The 13,928-nt window shown below is 41.5% G+C and overlaps 2 protein-coding genes across 17 annotated transcripts in view; both read right to left on the bottom strand.

Moving 5' to 3' along the window:
* GTF2H2 (general transcription factor IIH subunit 2) overlaps nt 1-6,083 on the bottom strand; it is a 34,248-nt gene extending 28,165 nt beyond the window's left edge. For 5 of the 10 annotated variants that reach the window (XR_012413720.1, XM_005557099.5, XM_065546369.2 and 2 more), the window contains exons 1-3: nt 5,888-6,070; nt 1,086-1,173; nt 60-137 (exon numbers count right to left, since the gene is read on the bottom strand). Coding sequence is in view for 7 of the 10 variants with exons in the window: in XM_005557099.5 (XP_005557156.1) it covers nt 60-137; nt 1,086-1,141 (134 nt within the window). In the remaining 3 variants the exon portion in view is untranslated. Of the gene's footprint in view, nt 1-59; nt 138-1,085; nt 1,174-5,887 lie in introns of all 10 variants that reach the window. The other 5 variants (XM_005557101.5, XM_045393836.3, XM_065546367.2 and 2 more) reach the window with 3 other exon arrangements.
* Nucleotides 6,084-12,716: 6,633 nt separating this feature from the next.
* OCLN (occludin) overlaps nt 12,717-13,928 on the bottom strand; it is a 59,445-nt gene continuing 58,233 nt past the window's right edge. For all 7 annotated transcript variants that reach the window (XM_073993603.1, XM_005557097.4, XM_065546364.2 and 4 more), the window contains one exon: nt 12,717-13,455. In XM_073993603.1, coding sequence (XP_073849704.1) covers nt 13,354-13,455 — 102 coding nt within the window. In that variant the 3' untranslated portion in view covers nt 12,717-13,353. The remainder of the gene's footprint in view (nt 13,456-13,928) is intronic.

Below are 13,928 nucleotides of genomic sequence, written 5' to 3'. Positions count from 1 at the left end.
TAGAAAGGCTTAAAATGAATATATTTTACCTTTTTAACATACATAGGAAGGTTACATACCTTTTTCTCTTTGCCTTGAATAGAATGTCTTCTATTGTAGCTTTAAGTGATCCAGATTCATCTTCTTTAAGAATCTCCCTATAAGTCATAATTATTTGTTTGAAAAGACAAGCTAAAATGATTACTAGCCCAAATAAAATGAAAATATACGTCCACACAAAGATTTGCATGTGAGTGCTCATGGCTGCATTTACCTAACAGCCAAAAACCGTAAAGAACCTAAATATCCACAGACTAGTGAATGGATAAACAATAATGTGGCATAACCATAGATGGGAATACTATTCAGCAATAAAAAAGGAATGAAGTATCAATACATGCTGCAACATGGATGAGAAATAAATGAAAGCCAGCCACAGCAGACCACCATGCTATAATAAGTCATGCATTGCTTACTGACAGGGATACGTTCTGAGAAATCCATTGTTAGGTGATTTCATTATTGTGTGAATATCACAGGGTATACTTACACAAACCTAGATGGTATAGCCTACCCCACGCCTAGGTTATGAACCGGTACAGCATGTTACTATACTGAATATATTAAAGACAACTGTAACACAATGGTCAGTATTTGTGTATCTAAACACACATAGAAAAGGTATAGTAAAAATACTGTATTATAATATTATGGGACCACTGTCATATATATATACAGTCTATCTTTGACCAAAACATCATTATGCAGCGCATGATTGTATATGATCACATTTTTGTGAAATGTCCAGAAAAGGTTAAAATTTAGAGACAAAAAGTAGACTAATGATTGCCTACAGGTGGAATTAAATCCAGATTAAATTAATTGTAAATGGACATGAAGGATCTTACTGGAGTGGTTACAATGTTCTAAAACTGGTTTATGATAATGGCTGCACAGCTCAGTAAAGTATTAATAAAAAATCACTGAATTGTACATTGGAAATGAGTGAATTTTAACAATGTAAAATATACTTTAATAAAGTTGTAAAAAAAAAAAAAAAAAGACAATGTCTAAAAGAAAAGACAGGGCAATAATGCTCTCCTTACCATGTTCTTTCATAGCCTCCTTCCCATCGCTTAGTTCTTTCAGGTTCTTCATCCATTTTTTCAAAACTGTATTTTATTATTCAGTAATCTATAAAAATCATTAGAATGTAAGTTATCTAAAGATGTTTGTTACAAAATGCATCCAATTAAATTTGAAAATTAGACACATATATAAAGTAAAAAAAATTGAATGCCAGGTCATCTTATTCTTTGTATTTTACTCAGTAATTGTCATTAAAAATCTTCATAGAACTCCATTTCTCATTTTCAAGAAATAATATGAACATGTATACACAAACTTGGTACTAATAAAGCATCTTTTTATGATTTGTAAAAGAACAAAAATGCTTTATAGATGTGTCACATGACAAAACTGCTTTATAGATGCTTTATAGATGCGTCACATGACACATGACTGTAGAATTGTGAGGAGTCAGTATGGGTATAAACTATTATAGCTGAGTGACATGTGATTCATTGTAATATCTTTGTGTATGTCTGAATTTTCTCATAATCAAAAGTTTTGAAATAACATTTATTATTTATAAATGGGTAAATGCTATGGCTCATAATTCAAAAAAAAGGACACAAAATTAAACATAGTTCTTTGAGACATCTCCAAACTGCTTTCCACAGTGGCTGAACTAATCTACATTCCTACCAATAGTGGATAGGCATTCCCTTTTCTCCACAACCTTGCCAACATCTGTTATTTTTTGACTTTTTAATAATATCCATTCTGACGGGTGGTGAGATGGTTCCGTGGTTTTGATTTACATTGTGGTTTTGGTTTGCATTTCTCTAATGATCAGTGATGTTGAACATTTTTTCATATATTTATTGGACACATGTATGTCAACCCAACAATCCCAATACTGGGTATATACCTAAAGGAAAATAAAATCATTCTACCAAAAGTATACATGCACTCATGTTAATCACAGCACTATCCAAAATAGCAAAGACACTGAATCAACTTAGATGCTCATCAGTGGTGCACTAGATAAAGAAAATGTGGTACCTAATATATCATGGAATACTAGCAGCCAAAAAAAAACAACAAAAAAACCCCACAATGAAATCCTGTCTTTTGCAGCAACATGGATACAGCTGGAGGCCATTATCCTCATTGAATTAACAGGAACAGAGTCCCAACGCAGTGGCTCACGCCTGTAATCCTAGCACTTGGGAGGCCGAGGCAAGTGGATCACCTGAGGTCAGGAGTTCGAAATCAGCCTGGCCAACATGGTGAAACCCTGTCTCTACTAAAAATACAAAAAAATTAGCCAGGCGTGGTGGCGAGCACCTGTAATCCCATCTACTTGGGAGGCTAAGGCAGGAGAATCGCTTGAACCTGGAAGGCAGAGAGGCTGCAGTGAGCCGAGATCGTGCCACTGCACTCTGGCCTAAAAAAAAACAGGAACAGAAAACCAAATACAGCATGTTCTCATTTACAAGTGGGAGCAAAACACTGAGTACACATGGACATAACGATGAGAACAGACATTGGAGACTACTAGATGACGAAGAATGAGAGAGAGTGAGGGTTGAAAAACTGCCTATTAAGTACTATGTTTACTACCAGGGTGACGGGATCATTTGTACACCAAACCTCAACAACAAGCAATTTATCCATGTAACAAACATGCACACGTACTCCCTGAAAATAAAAGTTGAAAACAAAACAAAACAACAAACAAACACAGGCCAGGCCCAGGTGCGATGGCTCCATCCCTGTAATCCCTGCACTTTGAGAGGCCAAGGTGCGGATCACCTGAGGTTAGGAGTTCAAGACCAGCCAGGCCAACATGGCGATACCCGTCTCTACTAAAAATACATAAATTAGTTGGGCATGGTGGCGGGTGCCTGTAATCCCAACTACTAAGGAGGCTGAGGCAGGAGAATTGCTTGAACCTGGAGGGCAGAAGTTGCAGTGAGTCACAAAAAACAAAAACAAAAACAAAACCAGGCCTGGTATGCTGGCTCACACCTGTAATTCCAGCACTTTGGGAGACTGAGGCAGGTGATCACTTGAGGTCAGGAATTCAAAAATTAGCTAGGAGGTTGGTAGGGACGGGCGCCTGCAATCCCAGCTACTAGGGAGGCTGAGACAGGACTGTTTGAACCCAGGAGGCACGGAGGCTGCAGTGAGCCAAGATCATGTCACTGCACTCCAGCCTGGGCAACAGAGTGAGATCCTACCTCAAAAAGAAAGAAAAGAAAGGAAAGAAAGAGAGAGAGAGAGAGAGAAACAGGCACGGTGGCTCATGCTTGTAATCCCAGCACGTTGGGAGGCCGAGGCCAGCAGATCATTTGAGGTCAGGAGTTCGAGACCAGGCTGGCCAACATAGTGAAACCCCATCTCTACTAGAAATACAAAAATTAGCAGGGCATGGTGGTGCACACCTATAATCCCAGCTACTCAGGAAGCTGAGGTAGGAGAATTGCTTGAACCTAGGAGGTAGACACTGCAGTGAGCCAAGATCGTGCCACTGCACTCCAGCCTGGGTGAAAGAGCAAGACTCATTCATTCATTCATTCATTCATTCATAAATAAATGTCCTCATCATACCTCCACCCTCCCCAATGCAATCTCCCTCTCCACTCCACCACCTCCTGACTCACTGCAACCTCCGCCTCCCGGATTCAAGTGATTCTCCTGCCTCAGCCTCCCGAGTAGCTGGGATTGCAGGTGCGTGCCACCATGCCCAGCTAATTTTTGTATTTTTAGTACAGTCAGGGTTTCGCCATGTTTTGTATTTTTGTAGAGCCAGGGTTTCACCTGACTTGCCAGGCTGATCTCGAACTCCTGACCTCAAGTGATCTGCTCATAAATGGAACATTTTTGTTTGTTTTTTGTTTGGAGACAGAGTTTCACTCACCACCGAGGCTGGAGTGCAATGGCGCGATCTCGGCTCACTGCAACCTCTGCCTCCGGGTTCAAGTGATCCTCCTGCCTCAGCCTCCCAAGTAGCTGGGATTATAAGAGCCTACCACCACACCTGGCTAATTTTTGTGTTTTTAGTAGAAATGGGGTTTCGCCATGGTGGCCAGGCTGGTCTTGAACTCCTGACCTCAGGTGATCAACTCACCTCGACCTCTGAAAGTGCTGGGATTACAGGCGTGAGTCACCGCACCCAGCCTAAACTGAACATTTTGCTCTTCCCTGTTTTCTGTTACATATTGCGAACTTCAAAAATGAAAAACTCACATAACGTTCTCAATGTTTTAAAACTCAAATTCTTGGCAGGGCACAGTGGCTCAAACCTGTAATCCCAGCACTTTGGGGGGCCAAGGCAAAAGGATCGCTTGAGTTCAGGAGCTCAGATCAGCCTGGGCAACCTTGTCTCTACAAAACATCAAAAAATTAGCTGGGCGAATTGGCGAGTACTTGAGTCCCAGCTACTTGGGAAGCTAAAGTGGGAGGATGGCTTGAGCCCAAGCAAGTCAAGGCTACAGTGAGTCATGTTCACTACTGCACTCCAGACTGGGTGACATAGTGAGACCCTGTCTCAAAAGAAATAATTATAAATATATAATATATATTATAAATATAAAAATAAATAGCAACTGAGAGACTTTTGGATGATCGTGTCAAAGGACTTCTTTTTTTTCCTTTTTTTTTTTCCTGAGACAGTCTTGCTCTGTCGCCTAAGCTTGGAGTGCAGTGACACGATCTCAGCTCACTGCAACCTCCACCTCAGGGTTCAAGCGATTCCACTGCCTCTTCTGTCTCCGGCATAGCTGAGATTAAGGCGCATGCCACCACAGTTAACTTTTTTTTAGTAGAGACGGGGTTTCACCAGTCTGTTGGCCAGGCCTTGTCTCGAATTCCTAACCACAACTGGTCCTCCTACCTCGGCCCTCCAAAGTGTTGGGACTAGGGGCATGAGTCACCACGCCCGGCTAAAAGGACTTCTTAATTAGAGCTGCCTGCAATGGGCAATCAGAGACTGGACAGGAGGTATTAAGGTCCCTAAAACTGCAGACGTTCAATGGGAAGTCTGATTGTAAACATGCACGCTGTTTAAAGGATTCATGCATCTTGAAGATTGACTTTGTAAAGATCTCCAATGGCCTATCATTTCCCAAGAGTCCATCTTCTTCTTAAAAATATCAGTGAGGCCGGGCGGGTGGCTCACACCTGTAATCCCAGCACTTTGGGAGGCTGAGGCGGAAGGATCACGAGGTCAAGAGATCGAGACCATCCTGGCCAACATGGTGAAACCCCGTCTGTACTGAAAATACAAAAATTAGCTAGGCGTGGTGGCGCGCGCCTGTAGTTCCAGCTACTCAGGAGGCTGAGGCAAGAGAATCGCTTGAACCCGGGAGGTGGAGGTTGCAGTAAGCCGAGATCGCGCCTCTGCACTCCAGGCTGGGGAGAGAGCGAGACTCCGTCTTGGTGGGCGGGGGGGGGGGGGGGGGGGGGGGGGGGGGCGGAATTAAGTGATCTGTTTCCTGGAATCCAACCCCAAACAATCCACATTCCTCAGCATAAGCCTACTGGTGTGATTCCCATTACATGAGCTCGGAATGCTCTCTGGAAACAAATGAGAGCACCAAACATCCCAATTTAAGAAGCTTTTCTTCACACCTTACCCTACCAAGCTATGTGAAACTGGCAAGGCTGATTACTGTCCTTGTTTTTCAGGTATGGGATTCAGGCTCAGAGGGTGGTCACTTTCTCAAGCGGGTCACAAACTCGAACCCTGAACCATCATTTCTAAAAGTCGCGCTTTTACTTAGGGAGGGACGGCCTGCAGCCCCCCTCCCTACTCTACGCCTCCCCACACGAAAGTTACCTTCCTCTGCCTTCACAAGCTCCTTCACATCCTCCTTCCCTAGGAGCACAGGCAGGGCAGTTCAGCCTCCGTTCCCCGCCACGAAAACCCTCCCAGCCGCCTACCTAGCCAAGCAGCCTGCCCCACCTCTGCGCCACACAGACTTCCACCCGCGGACTCACCGGCCCGGCTAGAAGGACTCTCAGCCGGAAACTCCGCCCCGCCGTTTTAGAGGCGCCCCGGAAGTCATTCCGCCTCGCGCTGCGGCCAAGGCGAAACGTTCCGGATGGTGCAGGCGACAGCTGCCGGAGCGGGGCGCTCTGGTGCAGGGCATGCCCGCCGCTGAGTTGGGGCGCGGAAAGGGATTGTCTTCCAGCTGGACTTCGCAGAGAACTGGAAAACAGTGATCGCCATTCGCTCTCGGAAGGTCGAAGGCTCTGCAGCCGTCGACCTGGGTTCTGAGGAGCTCGATCTTGTTTTTCTACCTCTAAAAAGTTGAGATAAAAGACCCTGGCTACAGAAGTAAGGCCAGAGTTATCCTTGCTTCTTGCTGTGTATTTCAGGACTCTTCCGTTGCTCTTGCTGTTCATTCAGCAAACATTGAGCATCTACTTTGAGCCTGATGCATGTCTAAGCACTGAGGAAATAGCAATGAAAAACTGACAAAAATCCTTACTCTCGTGGAGTTTTTCTCCAAGGGGAGTCAGTATGAAGAAAAACATATACTATATGAAATGGTGATAGTGCTGTGGAGAAAAACTAAGCATTGAAGGGGAAAAGTTGACAGTTTAAAATAGGATGGCTAGACCGGGTGCGATGGTTCACGCCTGTAATCCCAGGCATGGTGATTTGGGAGGCCTAGCGGGGATGGATCACCGGAGGGCAGGAGTTTGAGACCAGCCTGGCCAACATGGTGAATTCCGTCTCTACTAAAAATACAAAAAAATTAGCCGGGTGTGCTGGCAAGCGCCTGTGATCCCAGCTACTCGGGAGGCTGAGGCAGGAGAATCACTTGAATTCAGGAGGCAGAGGTTGCAGCGAGCCAAGGTCGCACCTTGCACTCCAGCCTGGGTGACAGAGACTCCGTCTCAAAAAAAAATAAAGTAGGGTGGCCAGAGGAGTCCTCGCTGAGAAGACAGTTAAGCCATGACCTGAATGAGGAAGGGTGTTAACCCTGCTGATATCTAGGGGAAAAGCTCTTCAGACAAAGACAGCTGCAAGTGCAAAGGCCCCGTTAGAAGTGCATTGGGGTCTTTGACGAGTGCAGGAGTGAGCAGGGGATGAGTGATGGCAGCTACAATCAGAAGGGTAAGGTGGGGAGGAGAGGCTGTGAGCATTGTTAAGAACTTTGCCGGGATTGTGATGGCTTGGACCAGCAGCTGGTGAGAAGTGACTGAATTCTAAATCTTACTGATACACTGGATGTGTGTTATGAGAAAAGAATCAAGGATACCTCCAAAGTCTTCAGCTGAGCAACTGAAAGGTTGGGGTCGCAATTATTGAAATGTTGGTGGGGTGGGTAAGATCAATTCAGTTTTGGACAAGTTGTCTGACTGCCAATTAACACAAGTGGAATTACTGGCATTTCCCATACTTGAGAAATGGAGAGGCAGTGCACCCCCAGATGAGAAGAGGATTAGGAATAACAGAAAGCAACTGCAGAAGCTGGGGCCTCTTTCCTTCCCCATCAGCATATTCATCCCCTCCGTTGCCTTTATTGTTAAAAATTCTTCCCATCTCTGTTGTCTCCCTCAAAAATATAAACAGAAGGTATCTTGCATAGCAGTGGAAAGAACAGCCCTGGATTTAAAATCAGGTTCTGACATAGTGGCTGGGTGACCTCAAGGAAGTCACACCAAGTCTATGAACTAATGTGTAAAATGGGGTTGTCTCCACCAACCCTACAGGGCTTAGTGGCAGCTCTGTAATCAGTCTCATTTCCTCCCAGAAGACAAGATTTTATTTAGTTATTTGTGTTGGCTTTGCATGAACACGATTTTAAAAGGGAGAGGAGGGGAAATTAGTATCACAGTGCCAGGAAGCTTCCATGCTTGCCTCCCTCCCACCTTTGACCTCATTAGAGGACTCACACCCAAACTCCACACTTTTCCGTTTGTGCCCTTCCTTCCTATCCACACTTTTGCTTCCTTCCATCTTAATTGACCATCCTATTTGCAAGATGGGATGCATTCCTCTAGGACAAACAGCCTAGAGGAATCCCAAGCCCCAAGTTTCTTGTATATGTTTGTTATCCATCAGCCTGGGAAGACTTTAAGGAAAATCAGGAAAAGGATAGAGGATTCCCCAATAAATGTAAAGCATATTTGCAGAGAGGAGACTAAAACAGTTTTCCTAACTGTAATATTTGCTCTGTATAGATTTTAGACATGGATGTTAAGATTCAACTAGGAATGGTACTAAAGCAAAACAAAATATGCATAAATCCATAATCTCTTGGCGTGATTATGACTGACATATTCTAATCATGTACAAGTGGTAGAATAAATTATCCAACCTACTCAGATGTTTTTTCAAATTGTAAAACTAAAAGGCATATAGACTATGTCTTTTATATGTCTTTTATAACATATAGACTATATGTCTTTTATAACTATAAAGAATGGAATAAATCTGCTCTTTGCCCACGAGTGGCCAGACACAATCAACAGGATTAGGACATTCACAATCAGCTCAGCCAACGGAATCAAACAGATATAAAAAGCATGCAACTTGAAAGACTGGGAGAGCTGATTCCCTTACAGGGAAACTAAATCATTCCAGAAAGCCTCATCTAAAACCTCTGTAATTGACAACAGTATCTAACGATCTTGATCTTGATATGTAAGTATTTGCTCTAACCTAAAGAAGCATTTGTTTATCACGTACAAATATTTAGAATGCCAATCCTGCATTCTCAGCCTAGAATTCAAAAGAATTCTAGGCTCTAAGGCTGCACCCAGCACAGATCAATCATATGGGATTGGATGATACATGCACTTCAAAAAACACAATTTGCGGCCGGGTGCGGTGGCTCAAGCCTGTAATCCCAGCACTTTGGGAGGCCGAGGCGGGCGGATCACGAGGTTAGGAGATCGAGACCATCCTGGTCAACACGGTGAAACCCCGTCTCTACTAAAAATACAAAAAAAAAAAAAAAAAAAAAACTAGCCGGGCGAGGTGGTGGGCGCCTGTAGTCCCAGCTAGCTACTCAGGAGGCTGAGGCAGGAGAATGGCGTGAACCCGGAAGGCGGAGCTTGCAGTGAGCCGAGATCCGGCCACAGCACTCCAGCCTGGGCCACAGAGTGAGACTCCGTCTCAAAAAAAAAAAAAAAAACACAATTTGCAGCCCGGTGCGGTGGCTCACGCCTGTAATCCCAGCACTTTGGGAGGCCGAGGTGGGTTGGATCACGAGGTCAGGAGATCGAGACCATCCTGGCTAACACGGTGAAACCCCATCTCTACTAAAAAATTAAAAAAAAAAATTAAAAAAAAAATTAGCCGATCGTGGTGGCAGACACCTGTAGTCCCCACTACTCGGGAGGCTGAGGCAGGCGAATGGCGTGAACCCGGGAGGCGGAGCTTGCAGTGAGCCGAGATTGTGCCACTGCACTCCAGCCTGGGCAACAGAGAGAGACTCCCATCTCAAAACAAAACAAAAAAAAACCCACAATTTGCTTTTAGAAAACTTGTCAAAGTTTTACCTTCTGGCTTTGAAAGATAGGGGTAGCTAGGCATATTTACTTTTAGACAAGGACTGAGTCACACATTAACTACCTCCTTAACTATTAGATTATTACAAATGTATTTTACAGATACAAAAAACTGAAGTACAGAGAGGCTAAGTTAATTTCTCCAAGGTCCCACAGCAAGTAACTGCAGAAGGGCAAAGCAAAAATAGGACAACACATGTAGGCAATACCAAGCAGGTCTTGTGGCAGCAACTGGAAACCTTTTGGAGACACCATTCTGCATTTTGTTGTAGTCATACACAAACCTAGTTATGTATCCAGGCTTCTTTCTCATAATGCCAAAGTAGCACTATTCTAATTTACTAACACAACGTTTTCTAAAAACTACCCAAATTATTGAGGTGTTTTTGCTCACTTCTTCCCATTAGAATAAATGTAGACAATAAGAAAAGCATGAGGGATGACGTAGTCCTCCATCAAATTTGTCCTTTCACACAAGAGATGGCATGGTGTAGTGTAGCAGAATCATAAGCTGCCAGGAAATTATGAATTCTGTATTCCTTCAGCTGAGTCTTTGAAAAAGTCCAGATGGGAAACACTTCCATCCTGATGCTGAAGGAAGGAGAATGTCCTTGTGTGAGGAATTCTCACACCAACTGAACCTAAGGTCCCTGGAGCCATGATAAAAGCACTCTTCTGCCCTGATTCTTCTTTACACATATGTACCCATTCAGGTCTTTACAGATATTTCACAGGAAGCATTTATGTTACGAGTACTTAAAATGCACTCAAAATTAATATAGAACACTTTATTTACATCAGAGTGATCTCACATTATCCAATCCATTAACAAAGTCAACACAGGATGGAAGTATAGAATCTAACAGTCCAAGAGACCAAGATCCTAATCCCTTGTTTTGCCACTTGCTAGTGTGACAATGTCCAGTTAATCTATCATATCATTAGTTCCTTGTCTGTAAAACAAGAATAAGAAATGGTCACATATCAAAAGATCGTTGTAAGGATTAAATATCCTATATGTACTTATGTGTATATAACTTATTTACTATAAATACTAGTTGACTTCACTTTATTTCAAAAACTATGAAGCACATATGACAAAACATTAACAGATGTTATTTCTGGGTGGATGGTACTTATATTTTATACTTTTCTGTATTTAAAATTTTCAAAATAAAATAATGATCCTATATACTTTTAATACAAAGCCACACATGTAGGGCATCACTTTATATACAGGGAATCTTTACAAAATGAACTATGTGCTATCACAACGAACTCCTTAGAACAATAGTTTATAACAAAGCAGAATTCCAGACAAGAACCACAGGTCAGAAATGGAAGGGATGGCGGAAATCTAATCTAAACCTCTGACTTGCTAGACTAGGAAACTTTCTGAGTGGCTTTTCAAATTTACATCCAGCTAGTTAATGCCAACACCAACAGAAACACTCTGATCCTGGTTTCCTAAAATGGTATTTAGTATAAATACATATGAAAATTTTTCCTATTTTTAAAATTTCAAAGTCCAATTTTATAACACAATTTTACAATGCAAATTCTTGCTATTTCACCTTCTGGATTCAGCTGAATAGTTTTGTTTTGTGAAAATACTGACAAACTTGCCTTCATGAATTAAGTACACTGACTTCCAAGAACAAATTGTTAAAAATTTAACACAGAAAAATCAGTTAAAGGTGCTCGAGAGTCCTTTTCATTTGGTATAAATCCAAAAGCTATGAAAATACCTTTTCTATTATGTGCAGCATGCAGAAAATTAAGAATTTATTCAATTTGCAGAAATAAATCAGTGATATAATGGAAACATTTAAAATTTTATCTCCGGAAAATAATTCAAAATCATCTATCAAAAATTATAGGCTGGGCACAGTGGCTCACACCTCTAATCCCAGCACTTTGGGAGGCCGAGGTGGGCAGATCACCTGAGGTCAGGAGTTCAAGACCAGCCTAGGCAACATGGAGAAACCTCATCTCTATTAAAAATACAAAAAAAATTAGCCAGGCATGGTGGCGCATGCCTATAATCCCAGCTACTTTTGCTTGAACCTGGGAGGCGGAGGTTGCGGTGAGCCAAGATCACGCCATTGCACTCCAGCCTGGGCAACAAGAGCAAAACTCCATCTCCAAAAAAAAAAAAAAAAAATATATATATATATATATAAAAACATATATATATTATACACACACACACACTTAGGCTGGGCGTGGTGGCTCACGACTCTAATCCTAGCACTTTGAGAGGCCAAGGCAGGTGGACCACAAGGTCAGGAGTTCAAGACCAGCCTGGCCAATATGGTGAAACCCCATCTCTATTAAAAATACAAAAATTAGCCAGGCATGGTGATGGGCACCTGTAGTCCCAGCTACTCGGGAGGCTGAGGCAGGAGAATCGCTTGAACCCAGGAGGTGGAGGTTGCAATGAGCCAAGATAGCACCACTGCACTCCAGCCTGGGTGACAGAGTAAGACTCCATCTTAAAAAAAAAAAATTATATACCTAAATATCTGAAATGCATACTAAAGGTCACAGATTATTCTAAAAAAAGGTTTTTCGAAAAGTCTAAGCTGGGATGGTCATGATCAACTTGGTCAGCACAGTGCTATCAACTAATTTTACTAATAAGAATCTGAATTTTTAAAAAAGTGATACAATTTAAGGGCACCATTTGAAATTATTTGGTATTTCGTGGTATAGCATTCTATTTGCAGACATACCAGCATTCTTACAGCCAAAGGATTGGGAAACGACTAACCAGCACAGCACCCAAAAGAGTATAAACAACAACAGATACAACTCCTGAGTGTGGTTTTCCACAGCTGTATGTTAACAGCACTAACAACATCAAACAGGTTATTATGGAAAGAAAACACCAGGTTGAATACCTTATAAAATATGTATAGAAATTGAACATTCCTGTAAGATACAGTTCAAGTCACAATTGAATTATAAATGTAATCAGATATTCTGATATAAAGAAAAGGTTTAGTTGTTTTTTTAAAAAATGCATGTAAACCATAAAAGATAAAAAGTATTTAAAAATACACAAAATTCTAACCACTGGGTTTAAACTTTGATCTTAAAAAAGTAAATGTATATTTACAATCTTTAAATTTCACACATTTGTTACTTTTACATGATCTTTATTATTTAAGAAAAACTTCTTTTAGCCATTTATATGACAGAAAAAAATAGGGAGGCTGGTAGATCATCACATATATAGTATCTAAAATATGAAAGGCCAGGGAGTTTATTATTAATGGAGTCATAAAACAGACTTAACCAAAAGTGTGTGCTAGGAAACAAGCAGTTTCACTTCAGAGACTTCATTGCAGGAACCTAGTTTCCTTAAGTGGAAAAAAGTGATTATAAATAACAGTTATCTGAAGGGTGGTTGAGAGGATTAAATGAGATCACCTATGCAAACAAATACATGTAGGTATTAAGACAACATCTGGGGTGTGAAAGTTTAGTTCACACCAGAACCTTCCTTTAAGGCTTAAAAACCTCAAACAGTATTTCATTCTTAATACAAGAACCAATGTTTAAAGCATAAAATCCTTAATTGGAGTGTTCAGCCCAGTTGATTATCAAAAGCTATTTATAAAATGCTTCAATACTGATGATATTAAAGCAACCAAAACTTTGTGATGCTCACAAGGTTTGGCTTCCTGGGTTATGGTCCAAAGTCATTTGCCTTCTGAGAAGAATGCAGAGATGTCAGATACTTAATTTCTCAAACAACTTGGCATCAGCCTTCTATGTTTTCTGTCTATCATAGTCTCCAACCATCTTCTTGATGTGTGACAATTTGCTCTTTAACTGCTTGCAATGATCCTTCTTACTTTTGTAATCTGCAGACTAAAAAGGGAGAAAATGAATCACATAAATTCAACAAAATAAAAACAGGTCTGCTAGGAAGGCAGAGGTGAACAAAAAAATGGAATATTTAGTCAGAGAATTGTTGGGAGTGTTAATTGAAGTAATACACTCAAGGTGCCTGGCAGTATCACTAACCACACAGGCAGCTGATTCTGTTTGCTCAGTTCTGTCTTCTAACCTGGGTTTTTAAAAAGGATACCCCATTTCTAAAAACCTGTAAAATGACCAAGAAAACTTATCAGCCTTTTTGCTAACAGATCATCTAAAACTGTAAGTAAAACAAGAGACTGGTGATCTCAGTTGATTGGGGAAAGGGAAGCTGAATAGGGGATAAGTGAGATGGGAAATTTTACTGTATACCCTTTAAACTCTTATTGCAAATCATGATGCCTGTAATTGATAATTTTTTGTTGTTGTTTTTAGAAAGGGTCTCATCCTATTGCCCAGGCTGG

Source organism: Macaca fascicularis, chromosome 6, assembly GCF_037993035.2.
Source record: "Macaca fascicularis isolate 582-1 chromosome 6, T2T-MFA8v1.1".
NCBI lineage: Eukaryota > Metazoa > Chordata > Mammalia > Primates > Cercopithecidae > Macaca > Macaca fascicularis.
The sequence above is the reverse complement of the archived record's forward strand: the minus strand, read 5'-3'. Positions and strand labels throughout refer to the sequence as shown.